This window comes from Amphiura filiformis, chromosome 13 (genome assembly GCF_039555335.1).
Source record: "Amphiura filiformis chromosome 13, Afil_fr2py, whole genome shotgun sequence".
NCBI lineage: Eukaryota > Metazoa > Echinodermata > Ophiuroidea > Amphilepidida > Amphiuridae > Amphiura > Amphiura filiformis.
Genome location: NC_092640.1, coordinates 39,700,413 through 39,715,249, shown reverse-complemented (window position 1 = coordinate 39,715,249; position 14,837 = coordinate 39,700,413). Strand labels below are relative to the sequence as shown.

Sequence of the window (14,837 nt, the reverse complement as noted above, 5' to 3'; positions counted from 1 at the left end):
GTTATATGAGTTAAGCAAACTGCTATCTACAGAAGATAGCAGCGTCAAAGTTACGTGAGTTAAGCAAACTGCTATCTACAGAAGATAGCAACATTATAGTTATGTTCTAAGCAAACTGTTATCTACAGAAGATGTATGATTTATTTAAATTAATTTTAAGTGATATTGTAAGATTTCTGACAAATATATTGTAAGATTTCTATTGCAAGATTTTTTTAACTAATAGATTTTCTGACTTTTCCTCACAAAATGATTTTAGTTTATTTTCATTTTGAGCCAAATTTATGAGATGAAATTAAAGAAAATAGCTACCAGTGTTTTATTACGTTTACATCGGGAATGCTTGTATCGGTGGATCAAATTGGGCGATTGGATCTGGGATTTATTTGATTTATTTGGCGCATAATTTTTCTGAATTCTCACAATGCCCTTAACTCTTGAGTGATATCAAAAACTTCTTGCTCATGACTTACATGAGACAACCACATGTGCTTCATTATTGACCACTAGTATTTCATTTACAAGTTGTCTTATTTCTCAAACCATACTAAGCCAGCTACAGGCACATTGTAAAATTACCACAAAACATATCTGAAGAGTGTTAAAACTTAGCAGTGACAATTTACTGCAAATACCCCTCAAGTACTTTTAATATTGGCTATTCCAGTTGAAATCCATACACCCCCTATGGAAGACATGACTTTAATCTCTCACACAAGGAGTGTGTATTTCAAATGGGGTTACATGAATGGGTGATTCCATTTGCAATCTACACCCCCTGTGTGGGAAATTAAAGAGTCATGTCTTCTACAGTGGTGTATGGATTTCAATTGCAATAGCTCACTAGTAATGTCAGATTTGTACAAGCCAAGTACATTATTATTAAACCCACATTCGTATTTCATTTGACCTACCTTGCAGTCATAAGATAATAACAATCAAAATGAAATTCATTGTTTTAGCCACATTTTGATTACTCGACCTGTTTCTTGTTATTTTCTTGGAATTGTTTGAGCTCAGATAAGCCACTTGACCAAATGATGCCTTTGAGCAATTTTTCCTCTATGCACGTAGTTTCAAAATTTCAAATGTTTTCTTTTGAAATATCCAAATATTTGGAACCGTACAGAGAATGACAAGAGTGACTTATCGGCAATGCCAGGCTCGTTTGTTTCAAACATCTCAATTCTCATAGCACTTCAATTTACATCAATTAAAAGGGAGATGAGAGTTGTGAAAAAAATGATGTGATGATTCTTTCTTTCCATAGTTACTGAAAAGTGCACATTGCAAACTTTGCATGCAGCAGCTGGCCCAACATTTTGACAAGCACTGTGGCTTAAATACGGGATGTCTAAAAAGGGGTTAAATGTGTTGTTAAGCAGTCATTCAGTGTTTGCATCATGTACATGCCATATCTTTTAGCTGTCATCTGCAACTGAATGGAGTTCATTTCATATAAAACAGTTTTAAAGATATGATCTTGAATGTATCGATCATTGTACTTTTTTTACATATGAAGAGCTTTACTTGCCCAATTTTGAGAACACAACAAAAAATCATCAAAATAATCGCCAAAAACTGATTTTGTTGCAAACCCCCATATACCAGTGATTTTTTTGATGATTTTTTGATGTGTTCTTAAAAATGGGCAAAACTCTTCATATAATTTCAGGTGGTTTCCGTATTAACCATAAAATATTTTAAAACATTGGCTTCTTAAATGCCACAAACCAACCCAAGTCGCCCATAAAATTATATTTTGGACGGAGGATCAGGAGAAGGCCCTATTTCGCTTGTGGCATAAACAAATCAAAATTGACTTTCCTGAATGCAAATTTAGAATCAAATTCCGATGATTCAATGTAAACACCCACCAAACGAATTAATTTATGCTAATCCGTGGTCGTAATTCAAAGCACAGTGTAAATCGATGACGATTTATATGTCCAATGTGAACAGGTTATATGAAAAATGATACTTTTTAGCAGTCCTTATTCCATGCTATCATGATTAGTGATTGAAATCAGTGAAGATGCTAATCAAAAACCACCTAGACCTTAAAAGGGTCTGGGCACAAAATTTGTGCTTTGTTACGTTACAATGACCTCTATTGTCGTGGGCAATAGCACGCTAGCAAGAAAATACAAGATTAGCACACATTTCTGTAGTTTCTTTAGGCAGATCAGATAAATTTAACTAACTGTCATAGTTAAGTTGGTAATCAAGATTCATGCCTTGTTACAATTCTCTGACCTCTGTATTGCCATGGGATATCATGCTAGCAAGAAAATACAAGATAGAAACATTTCTGTAGTTCCTTTAGGCATATCAGATAAATTTAACCAATTGTGATAGATAAGTTGGTAAGGCCCCCCAAAAAAATAATGGTTTGTCTCAAAGCTCATGAGTGGTTTGAAAACAAATGCGAAATGGATTTTTTTTTTTTTTTTTTTATTCCCGACTTTTTTCATGGTATTTGGAGAAAAAAATCTGATTTTCGCTGAATTTTTCCGGAAAAACTAAAAAAAAAAAAATTTGAAATAAAAAAAAATTCGCATTTCTTTTTTTTTTCCAAATCTCATGTATTTACAAATGCGCGCGCGAGCTTTGAGACAAACTTTTTTTTTTCCTAATCAAGATTCATGCCTTGTTACGACATGAGCTCTGTTTTGTCATCGGAAATATCGTGCTAGCAAGAAAATACTAGATAGAAGCACACATTTCTGTAGTTTCTTTAGGCATAACAGATGAAATTAACTAACTGTCATTAATATAGGATTGGCTTTATAACATCGCAGATTAATATCAATATATTATATTTCATGAAAGTTTGTATTGTGACACCTTGCCAGAAGCAATCACAAATTATTACTTTGTTTAATATATAGACTAGAAAGGTCAACTATATCACTCTTAACTATTCTGACGAATAGGACTTGTTTTTTAGTTACCAACTATACTCATGTAGACTCTAATCACTCAAGAAAAATTGACTGCGAAAATACACTAACCGCCCCGCGTTCGATGTCGTAGTCAGAGGCGAGTATAGTCTGGTCACTATAGAAAAAAGAAGGTCCTACTTGTCTGACTACTCTTAATGTGAGTTTACTTTTCGGTGTAGTGTTAAAAGCCTAGAAGAATTTCCGCTGGTTACGAACTGATCAAACTATAGACCACTTGACATGTGACGTCAGTGCCCGGCAGTATGCGTGCGAATTATGGCAATTTTCATTGTTCTCTGCCCTGTAGTGTGCGTACGCATCGTAGTTTGCTCAGGGCACGTGCATTTTAAATCACCCACCACATTTCATATAGTACAAGAAAGCCATTGAACAGTGTAGCGGTTCATTCAAGCATATCGATAAACGAGTCCCTCGTCCTTGTTGATAAATAATTATGTCAAGTGGTCTATAGTTATGTTGGTTATCAACAATCATGCTTTAATTTGTTGCATTATTCTGACCTCTGTATGGGAATATCATGCAAGCAAGAAAATAAAAGGTAGAAGCACGCATTTCTATCGTTTCTTAAGGGCTGGGGTATGAACGTTTAGACAGTATTTATTGTGGGACATTAGAGCACATCAGACATATCGAATTGCATTCTGAATACGAAGAATGTCATTCTGATGTCAAATAATTTTGATTTTTTGAAATTAGCAATTTAATACACATTTTATGGCAAATCATTAAAATTGATATTTTTGATATTTAACAGTACTTGAAGTAAACTTTATAAATCTGATGATTTATACTTAAAGTGTATGTAGGTGGGATGAAAAGCCGACGATCAATTGAAAATGTTGACCTTCAGTATTGAAGATATGGATTTTTTTTCCCAAAACACCAGAAAAAATTAGGTCTTTTTGGGAAAAAAATCCATATCTTCAATATGAAAGGTCAAAATTTTTAATTGACCGTCGACTTTTTGCTCCCTGCTACATACACTTTAAGAATATGTCATTAGATTTATATAATTTACATCGAGGACTGTTATATATCAAAAATTTGAAAAATATCAATTTTTTATAATTTGTCATAAAATTTGTATTATATTATGATTTAAAAAATGAAAATTATTTGATATCAGAAAGACATGCTTCGTATTCAGAATGCAATTCGATAGGTCTGAGGTGCTCTCATGTCCCACAAAAAATACTGTCGAAACGCTCATTTTAGATCCCTTAAAGGCATAATATACTATAACAGTCATGTAGTTAAGCATAAGCCAGATTGAGAGAGAGAGAGAGAACTATCTGACATTATATGTAATTAAAATTGACTGAAAATTGGATTGTTGGCTCTTTAGCAGGTGGGTGGGGCAATGGGGCATGTCACAATACCACAAAATGACATTGACATGTTTTATATTCCCTCGGTATGCTCATCAGCTTACAAAATCGCACCACAATTTTATTTCCCGTCTGCAATTAGGTTAATCACTGCATAGAAACATGTTGGGCTCATCAGGAGAAATTGCTTCATAATTCAACCCAAATTTTGCTAATGAACACTATTTTCTGAGAGCGTATTCAGCAATAAGATTATTGTAGCATTGCAAGCATTTTTGTATGATTGTTTTGCTGTGCAGAACTTGCCATACTTGAAGATTGAAAAGTGTTTTGGTTAAAGTATAGCTGGGTAATTATAATTGCAATGGCTGCCTTATGATGAATTGTGAGATCAGATGTATGAATTAGGGATTCAATCATGTTTCACTTTTATTCATCACTGTTTAACAACGATGCAGATGCGCAGGACATAAGTTGTTATCGCATTCTCATCAGCTAAAATCTCACCACAATTTCATGTCTGCCATTAGGTTAATTATACACTAGGAGACACAAAACACATGAAAAATCTGCTATCCAACACAGATTTATATAAATAGCATCAATATTTTCCAAGATGTGTATAATTTTGTGAATGATACCTTGATATTTTTGCCAAATTGCTATTCTGAGTAAGGGGCCAATTAGTTTATTGACTTACACAGTATTGAATAAGGATTATCTTAGTTCAACTGTTATTTATTGAATAAGTACTTTCAAGGATTTGAAAGTCCACTTAGTGCCCCAGTCAAATACAATGAAATTAAGAATTCCAAAATTTCATTTTTTTTATGGGAATGTCATCTTTAAAGGTCTATAACTCAAAAACGACTTGTTCCGGGTTTTGTTGGAGCTGGTCACAAATATTCAAAAGGCAGCCATGTTGCTGACAGTACAATTGTCAAGGCCAAGTTCCATTCTGAGCTGACAGCACCTTATAGGAATAATGGGATTTTTAAATTTGATGAAATTTTTGTTGAAGATTAGCAAGAAAACTTCGTTGAGGAATGATGTCACAGAGGAGACTGTCAATGTCCAGGGAAAGATTGAAATTTGTTTTGAATTTATTTTAAGATAGTTTATTGCTGCTTTAGCATTCGGTTACATCACACTGGATTATTAAAAGAAACTGACCAATGAATACCCCACAAGGAAATGCAAGACTTTTTTGATTAACTAAGTGTACAGTTTTAGGAAATTATACATTTTTATGACTTTTCGGGGTTCATTGTTCTCCAGCAAAATTGCCTGTGCTGTGCATTGATGTTCATTTGAACTACTACAACAAAATAATCATATCTACTCATGAATTAACGTCTAATTAAGCTAACTTTAATATAGCAAAGGTTAAACTGTTTTAGTGCATAACATAATAGTTTTAAATACAATCTATTTGCATTACGGAAATGCATATCAATTTATTTCCCAAGTCCACAAATTAGTGCAAATTAGCAAGCGTTCAAAGCCTTCATTATCATCATTAGCCCTAGTGAGGCGGAAATATTTGTATTGAAATTGCCTTATAACGCAAGATTGATATGGTCAGTATTTCCTGCTCACGGATGTAGTATGTCCATCCAATTAATATGTGACCCAGTGTGTAAACAGGATGCTGTGGCCCTGTCACAAGATCTGGGTCATCCAGTGAAGATGTTGGCATGACCAGTATATCAAATGAAATGAAATGAAATGAAATCAATGAAACATTTACATTTAATGTCCTATAGTCTGTATACCTACCTACCTGTTTTTATTGGATCTCTAAATGTAATGATGGGAAGTATATAAAAGTATGTTTTCAGAAAGGAAATGATGCAAGGAATCCAACAGGCATAACAGATTCCTGCAAAAATCAACAGTTTTTGAGGAAATCGCACAATGTTATTTTACTTTATTGACTCGAGGAAGGTATATGGCCTATAGCGCAAAATTCATTACAAAATGTTCAACGGCACTAATAACTCAAAAAGCTACTGCTGAGCTGATAAGCAGCCTGAAATAGGTGGCTATGCAGGAGCTTCTTGGACTGTTCAAAAGAAAAAAATTGATATCAAGGGGTTAGTGCGAGAAAGCCCTATCTGCAGTAGCTGCTCTGTAGACATCTTTTCTATATTCTACAATGTGCACAATGTAAAATATGACACCTGGCAGCTATTGCAGATGTGGCCTTCTGGAACTCAACCCTCAATTTATATGTGACATGATCTAATCCAACCAGGACAAAGGTATGTGGCAATTGCAAAACTGAGGCAACAAGGGAGCAAAAAAAAAAGTGCAATAAAAAACATAAAAAATTGTCTGTGTAAAAGCTTGTAACTTCTAAACTAAATATGCAAGGGATGTACACGCTCAGTGCCAGAAGTGGGTAAGTACAATCGCTGCCATGTGTAGTTACCATGTGTAGATGAGTACAATATACTGTGTAAATTGTCAAATTTTCACAGGGCAGTTATTGCACTTACCCACTTCTGGCACTGAGCAGTTGACATACATGTAAAGCTTTCAGTACTCAATCACACATTTTGAAATCGGGCAAGTTGATGACGATAAATAAATTACAAAAAATTGTCTCCTACTACGGTGCGGTTCTAAGATCAAATCATCTGACGTATTATGTCAAAATTGATACCTGTTTCGGTTATGTCAAGGCTAGTCATGATCAGCAGAAACTAAGCGATTTAGTTCATGCTGAATGATGGATAAGCACCAGGATATATCAAGCAATTAACCTTCCGATTGAAGCTCTACTAATTCTGATCGGAAACTTACATGTGCATATGCCGGAGTGCAGAGCAGGGGTGAAATTAAGTGGGAGATGGGAGCCGTTTGGCCCCCAGAAAGTCTGAAATGGCCCCTGGTTCCATCTCAATTTTAGTTGATCAGGGGACACTTTGCTCACAAAACTGGCCCCCCTGGATAGTGAACCAAAAAATATCAAATTACAAGCAAATAGTGCTTATTTAACTCATCCAGCACATCTTTATTTTTATTGGCCCCTTGGTAATTGGAAATGATCCCTGGTTCTTCCAAATCTTGGTGAACCAGGGGCCACTTTTTTTGCCAAAGTGGCCCCTGGTTCAAGCTCTCTTATTTTCACCCTTGGTGCAGAGTATGGGAAATACGATCATACTCTGAGCAGAGGTTTAATCTTGAAAGTTTCAGTTAGGTTGTGAATATATGAACACCTGAGGTTTTGTTCGTTGGGTAAAATGTATGAAGATCCGAAAATAGTTGGTATTAAATATGATCATACTCTGAGCAGAGGTTTAATCGTGAAAGTTTGTTTGTTTGTTGGGTAAAATGTATGATGCTCCGAAAGTATGGCGCATATAGCTGTAAAACATGGAATGGAAGAGAATCACAGGTCCCACTGCTCTGTCTAATCGTTGGATGTAGGTATCAACATGTATGATGTGATTGCCTCTTGAGTGCAAAACAATATGGCAAAGTTCACCTGCTAAGGTCATAAAATGCTACCTGTATGTGTGTGATAACTGTCCTTGGCTTTCCATGCAGCAGGGTCACTGGGTTCACTGTCCTTGGCTTTCCATGCAGCAGGTTCACTTGGTTCACTGTCCTTGGCTTTCAATGCTGCAGATTCACTGGGTTCACTGTCCTTGGCTTTCAATGCAGCAGGTTCACTGGGTTCTAGTCGTATATGGGCTATTCCATTCAACATCCTCAATACCCCTGTGGAAGATTTTGGAAATATCTTCCACAGGGGGGAGTATGAATTCAAATGGATTTATCACATTAACTAACTCTATTTGAAACTCGCCTCCCCTCTGGAAGATTCAGGTTGAATCTTTATCAGAGGGTGTATGAAATTCAAATGGAGCTGCCTAATGTGCTCATTCCTTTTGAAAATTTATTCATACTCCCAGTGTTGAAGATATTTCCAAGATCTTCCACAGGGGTAGTGTAATGGAATAGCCCAATCTTTGGATTCTGCTCTTGGAGGTGCCCAAACCGCCTTTGATTGCAAAACTTAACTTTCCCGTTTGACCTGTGTCAAGACTTCAGCAGACACAAGGATAAAATCAATTGAACACCATTGATTTCTTTTTAATTTTGCTGATTAGAAGATTGGAAGCGATTGAAGCAGCTGGGAGATTTGCCTTAACCAAACGAGGTCACCCAATTAGCTTTTTGATTTGAAAGCCAGGAAGAAGACAATGCCATGTGTACATCCTATTGCACTTGTCAGTAGTAATAAGGGCAGGAGCATTGTACTTGGGTGTGGGCATGAGGGACTTGAATCATGCTTGGGGAGGGTGAGGGAAAAAGCAAGTACTTTGGTTGGTAATTTTGTAATGAGATTTGTTTGCATAATTGGAGCAACCTTGAACATTTCTGAATGTATTCATGTACAGGTTTGATAATGCTGTTTGGTAATTATGTGTATGTGTTATGTTATGTGAAAGGCAGCTATTTCTTCTGTATTAAAACAAGGCAGCTATACATACCCTGACCCGAGAGGGAAAGAGGCAAAAGTAAAGTTACGGATCCTAAAAATATCATCGTAATTGTGTTGTACAGAGCTCGAGGGTCACTCAAAATATATTGATTGGGTGGGAGAGCCAAGTGTAATGGTTGAAATAGTTTGTGCCTCGTCTTGTAGAAATTAATCGCTGCCCAGGTCAGCGTAACCTCCGTAGCTACAGGTCGGTGATCTTCTGCAAGGGGTCCGAGGTTCGAATCCCGGGGTACCAAGTGATATCTTTCTTCATCTTCTCTCCTTTTTCGTTTCTTCTTTCCCTTCCGATACCAAACAAACCACGGGTTGGGTTAGGGTTAAGACATCCAGATCATATCCGCCTGGCAGTTTTTAAAACCCAGTTCACCATGTTCAAATTCTTCAATATTGGATGAAGTAAAACAGTCCAATGTGTCCTTGCAGCCACTAAAATAGGAAACCTAGCAGGAAAGAAAATTCAATTGGAAATTTTGAAATTTGTCATTTTTAATCCATATAGTATTTAGGGCCACAAAACAGCACCTTTTCACTTGCTTTCTAACTCTTAAAATTAAAATATGGCTGAGTATTATTGGGGTCAAAGTTTTTTTAATTCCATAAATAAGCTGTTAGCTGAACAGAGGTACCTTTTTTGCTATAAGAAAAAGCAATTTAGGAGAATGCAAAAATACTAATACTGTAAGTTTGATGATATTTCAAATCACTTATGACATTTGTGCATTCTGGTGACAAACTAATTTTAATCAGCGGTGTAGGACAAGTCCAGCGGCAAAAGAGTTCCAAGGTAGCGCCATTGGAATGCAATTTATTAATTTAATATTTCAATGCATGTTTGTTTATATTAGAGCAATTTAATCTTGGGAATCGGGTTTAGCTATTCATTGACACTTGTTAATGGCTGTCATTTATTATCGCAATTGGCCGAGCATATCCCAGGATGAACGGACAAGACGTTTTTGCAATTGAATTAGGTCGTGACCATTTCCTGTCGGTGCTGTAATTACTTTGCTTGCCCCTATTGGTTTAACTTATAACTGCAGGGTTGTATGGCCTGATTGTTGTGGAATTGGAAAATAAAATTGTTTTTCATAGAGGTGCTTTGCTCTTTGAAATATAATGCATAAAATTGATTAGTGCAGACATGGAAGTGCAGCTTTGTAGCAAGGTGTTTACACATTCTGGGATAAGATTGCGAATTGATGCAAATCGGACACAGAAAAGTTTGTAAGAAACAAATAAATTGTTGGTCTTTGCTTGCCCCTATTCAAGTTATAACTACAGGGTTGTATGGCCTGATTGTCGTGGAATTGGAAAATAAAATTGTTTTTCATATAGGTGCTTTGCTCTTTGAAATAAAATGCATGAAATTGATTAGTGGAACCACGGAAGTGCAGCTTTGTAGCAAGGTGTGTACGCCTTTTGGGATATGATTGTGAATTGATGCAAATCGGAAACGGAAAAGTTTGTAAGAAACAAATAAATTGTTCGTCTTAATGTAAGGTTTTGCAGAAAATCTTGGGAGTTTGAAGTAAATATTCTTAAATAGTATGTGGTTGACCAATTATTGATCAAATTTTATGAAAAATAAGTTAAAGATCAATTGTGATTAGAGGTTTATAAAGCTTGACAGGTGTTAATTATTTTGTCTAGTTCAAGGTTAAATCAGAGTCATCCGTGCAGTATGTAATAGTCACAATCTTATAATGTACACATATTAGTGTTTCCCAAATACTTCATTATTTTAATAATAAGTCTCTCATATATGTCAACATCCTAGAAATAAGCTACAGGCTTGGGAAAATCCACATTAACCAGGATGATCGATTAGCCACATTTTCCATAACTGTATTTACTTCTTTATCTGTAAGAAAGCAAACATTTTCCAAACAATGCCCAACATTATCCTGGCATTGGGCCTTCTGATTTCCAATGACATTGATTATAAACATTGCAAAGAGATATAACAAAAACAAGCAAGCCAATTAAACAAACTAACAAAAATATTATTTTACTATTTATCAATACAGTGTTTTTAATATGAAAGTCACTGCTATCTGCTTTTGATGTTATATTACAATACCTTAATCTTCTGAAGTTGGGTTATAACATGTTTTACTGCTTGATAATTTGTGGTGTGATCAAGCAAAATCAGTCTGAAGTCGGACATATTCAATTTTCAGTTTCTTATAGGATTGTAAACAACATTTGCAAAACCATTGAATTTGGGCAACCAGTTCAAAAGATGTGAGCAGTTAAAGATTTTCCCAAACTAAAGGAAATACTTCCTTTGTTGGCTATATCTCAAAATTACTATTTCCGATTTCCGACTGATTTTGCTTGATCACATCTTTATGTTTATATAAATTGCTGCTTTTGTTACAAAAGACAGCACAACATATTCATCTAAAACATTGACAATAATTCCAATCAATTTAATCATTGTTTCTTTCTCTTACTTTGTACATTTCTACAGTCGATCAAGGTCGAGGTCAGAAACGGTGGCAAGCTAAAAGGAATGAAGAAGATGATCGTTTTGTTTACTCTAGCACAAGTATCATGGGGTAGTTGACATTTAGTGACTGCATCATGGAAGCACTGTATATAATGGAGTCGTCATAGCTGCAAGAGATGGTTGTATGGGATTATTTGTAATTTGGGGAAGCTGATATATGGTAATCACTTTTTGTACGGATTGGCCATCTTGTTCCCAAAACATGGTTCTTTATGTACAGTTGTACACATGTGCATTTTGGTTTTCTGAACTTTTCCAGCAACGCGCCAGAAGGCTTTTGCAAAGAGTATGTGAATAATTAAGCAATCATGTGAAAGGCGTTTGGGGACAGAACCTCGTTCTGAGATGACCGTGCACATGGTCAACGGTATACAATGCCCAAAGTGTTCAACCAAAAGTATAGCGCTGAGCATGTAGTATTTCCCATAACAAACTTAAGTATTTTAAAAGCCAGTCTCTGCATATTGATTTTATAAGGATGAGATATCCAGAGAGTGGCTTTGGTGTTTGTGTCAAATGTATATAAAGGTATGATAACATGTTTTATTACCTCTCACATTCGGATGTGGCCATCCACCACAAGTTAAAGCCATATTATAACATTTCTGTAAAAATAGATAGTATAATTTATTTTCCATAAAATGTTAGCTTTTACTGTCAGATATGTCCCCTTTTAATTTTGAGCCGAACAAGTGAGGTAAAGCATAGAAAATTGGAATTTACTACTAGCACCCATGCATGTTACTCCTTGCTGTTGTAATGTCTGGCACGATGGGGTGTGTGTGTATCACGACGCCGTGTACGTACTGTGCATACGTAGCTATCGTGTTCGACTAATATTTCCATCGTAATAATAAAACGCCGGTTCCATCGTTTTATTCAAAATCTCGGATTTTGACAAAACTACAACACCGAAAGTCTTGATTTTTGCAGAGTATCTTGAGGCGTTCTCCTCCATAAATGTTATAATATGGCTTTAACTTTGAAATCAGCTGCAGCCTTACTGTATACTGATTCAAATATTTTTTTTAAGTGTCTTGCAAAAATAACAGCCTATTGATTTCTGGTAATCGGTAATAGAAAATATTAAGTCTTTTTTTTTTTTTATATGTCGTAAGTGGTTAATGTATCTCTCCAAGGTGCTGTTCTATGTAGGAGTTGATGAGGGTTTCTGTTTAATCTCTTTAGTGAACAGCCCTTTTTGGAGCCACCATTTGTTTGGTAAAGATAATAAGCATATTCCACATATTTTTCAATACTTTTCTGTTAATTTTATCACTTGCAAACAAACAAACAAATATACCTCTGGTCAATAAATTGCCCAATTATTTACTTCATACAGTATATGAATGAAAGTGTAATATTCAATTTGTATATCAATAATTTGTGGTTATATCCACTGGCCAAATGATCACACACCAGTGCGCTGCTATTCCAGTTGAAATCCATACACCCCCCCTATGGATGGCAGACATGACCTTTAATCTCCCACACAGGGAGTGTGAATTTCAAATGGGGTTACCCGAATGGATGACTCCATTTGAAATCTTCACCCCCTGTGTGGGAGATTAAGGTAATGTCATCCATGGGGTGTAAGGATTTGACCTGGAATAGCCCAATGCTGAAATCTTGTTTTATTTAGGCCAATGGTATGTGATTGTTTGTGACCAATAGTGTATGGTAAACAAATGAACAAGTCTCTGTAGTACTTTTAACCCCATGAATGCTACTTGCTGATTGGCTACAAGAAGGCTATTATGATTTATTGAGCCAATCAGCAACATTGTTATAAGAATCAGTTGTACTGTTAAATGTATGACAGCTCCGTCATTGCAAGATATCATGTAAATTTCAATATCAGTGATTTGACATTTGTTGGGAAAATTATGAAATATTTTCCTTCTTTTTTTTTTTGCACACTTGTTTTTGTGGATAAATGTCAGTATTTTAATATTTTTATTCTTCTAAATTAGCAGTAACAGCAAACACTATAGGTTTTTGTAACTTTTCAAAGGGGCAGAAAAGGTTTGCCAAAAATATTTTGAGGTCAATCATAATACCTTTTAATAACATTTTCACAAAGTTGCTACGAAACACGATAATTATTATGTTATTTGGATGTTGAGAAAAGAATTTAGTAAAACGTTTGCAAAAAAAAGCAGATTTTACAATAATATTTTGACAACATTAAAAAAAAGTGATACAGAATGTTTTTCGAAAAATTTTAGATCTGTTTGACAAATGTTTTGGAAGCTATTTTGTGTTTGCTGGGATGCTACTTCAACGACCACCAACATTAAATTAGATTTTAGGGAACAATCAAAAAGCTTGATGACTTCCTATAAGGGCCCATACCTAAATACCAGTGTGCAGCTTCCCCAGCTTGGCTGGGGAATCCCACATTGAATGGGAGCATTGTGGCTGCTGCTTTGCAAGAGAAGGCTGCGCACGGGTAAATATGTATGGACACTAAACGAAAGTCCTGTCGTGGGAGGTGGGTGGGTCAAAAATTCATGATTGCATCATCTAACTTTTGGTTTGTTCCCTTGCAGGTATACCATCCAAAGTTGTAACACACTTTCCAAATTGAGACCTTTCACTATATCTCACAGAGCACTATTCTTCAGTTGGCAGTGTTCCTTATATCGAAACTTAATCTCATGTATATATACTTTGAGGAAATCAATTTTCTGTTCACACCGTAATCAATTAGAAACATCCAAGTAACAGGTTGAAGTCACATTTTTTGTACTCTACTGTAAATTTGCTTTACGTTGGAAATAAAGTGGGATCACGACCCAGATCGTGCAGGCTTTTAGGAGATTTAACATTGTGCCAAAAGTTGTGTGCTCTGACACCGATTTTCCGCAGAATATGACTATTGGTGACTTGCATGTGTACAAGAAACATTTACATGTATATATATTTTCAATACAGTAGAGATGCTGATTTTGTTTCTGGAAGCAGGTGACTTTGCTGTTAGGGGTCAAATTTTAAAAGAAATCGTTGTTGGGCAGGAAAAACCTCCTATGTAACCTGTTGGCAGTTTTGTTTTAAACATGTTCAGAGGCCACAAGCACAAAGGAGGTTTTTCCTGCCCAACGACAAAATATCCTTTTTATAATGGTAACAGGATGAGTGTGAGTGATCCAAATATTATTTCCCTTGTAACTTTGTACAATGCCTGGTTAGTGTCCAGATATGTTAATGGGATCGCCTTGCTTAAAACACAATAATAATTATGCTTACCGTATTCAACTTATTTAGTGCCCCTTTGGTCAATCATTTTATTTGAGTGTTTATTAAAATTATGAAATGAAAGTTGCAAATTGCTATTTTCACTCCTAAACATTCAAAATACAATGTATTAGAAGTCAAAATCATCATTTCTTATTATAAGAGAGGTACTAAAAAACCCTTTTTAGGAAAGAAGTATTAATTACGTCGAATATGGTACTGAGGGGTGCAATTTATTGAACTTTGCGTGAATCAAAATTGATTCTCACAAACTCATC

The 14,837-nt window shown here is 35.5% G+C and overlaps 1 protein-coding gene across 1 annotated transcript in view; it reads left to right on the top strand.

The window, feature by feature from the left end:
• The window catches only part of LOC140168331 (uncharacterized), a 58,718-nt gene extending 46,654 nt beyond the window's left edge, over window positions 1–12,064 (top strand). The window contains exon 8 of the mRNA XM_072191698.1: window positions 11,284–12,064. Within this exon, the coding sequence (XP_072047799.1) occupies window positions 11,284–11,320 (37 nt within the window). The 3' untranslated portion in view covers window positions 11,321–12,064. The remainder of the gene's footprint in view (window positions 1–11,283) is intronic.
• The last annotated feature ends 2,773 nt before the right edge of the window (window positions 12,065–14,837 follow it).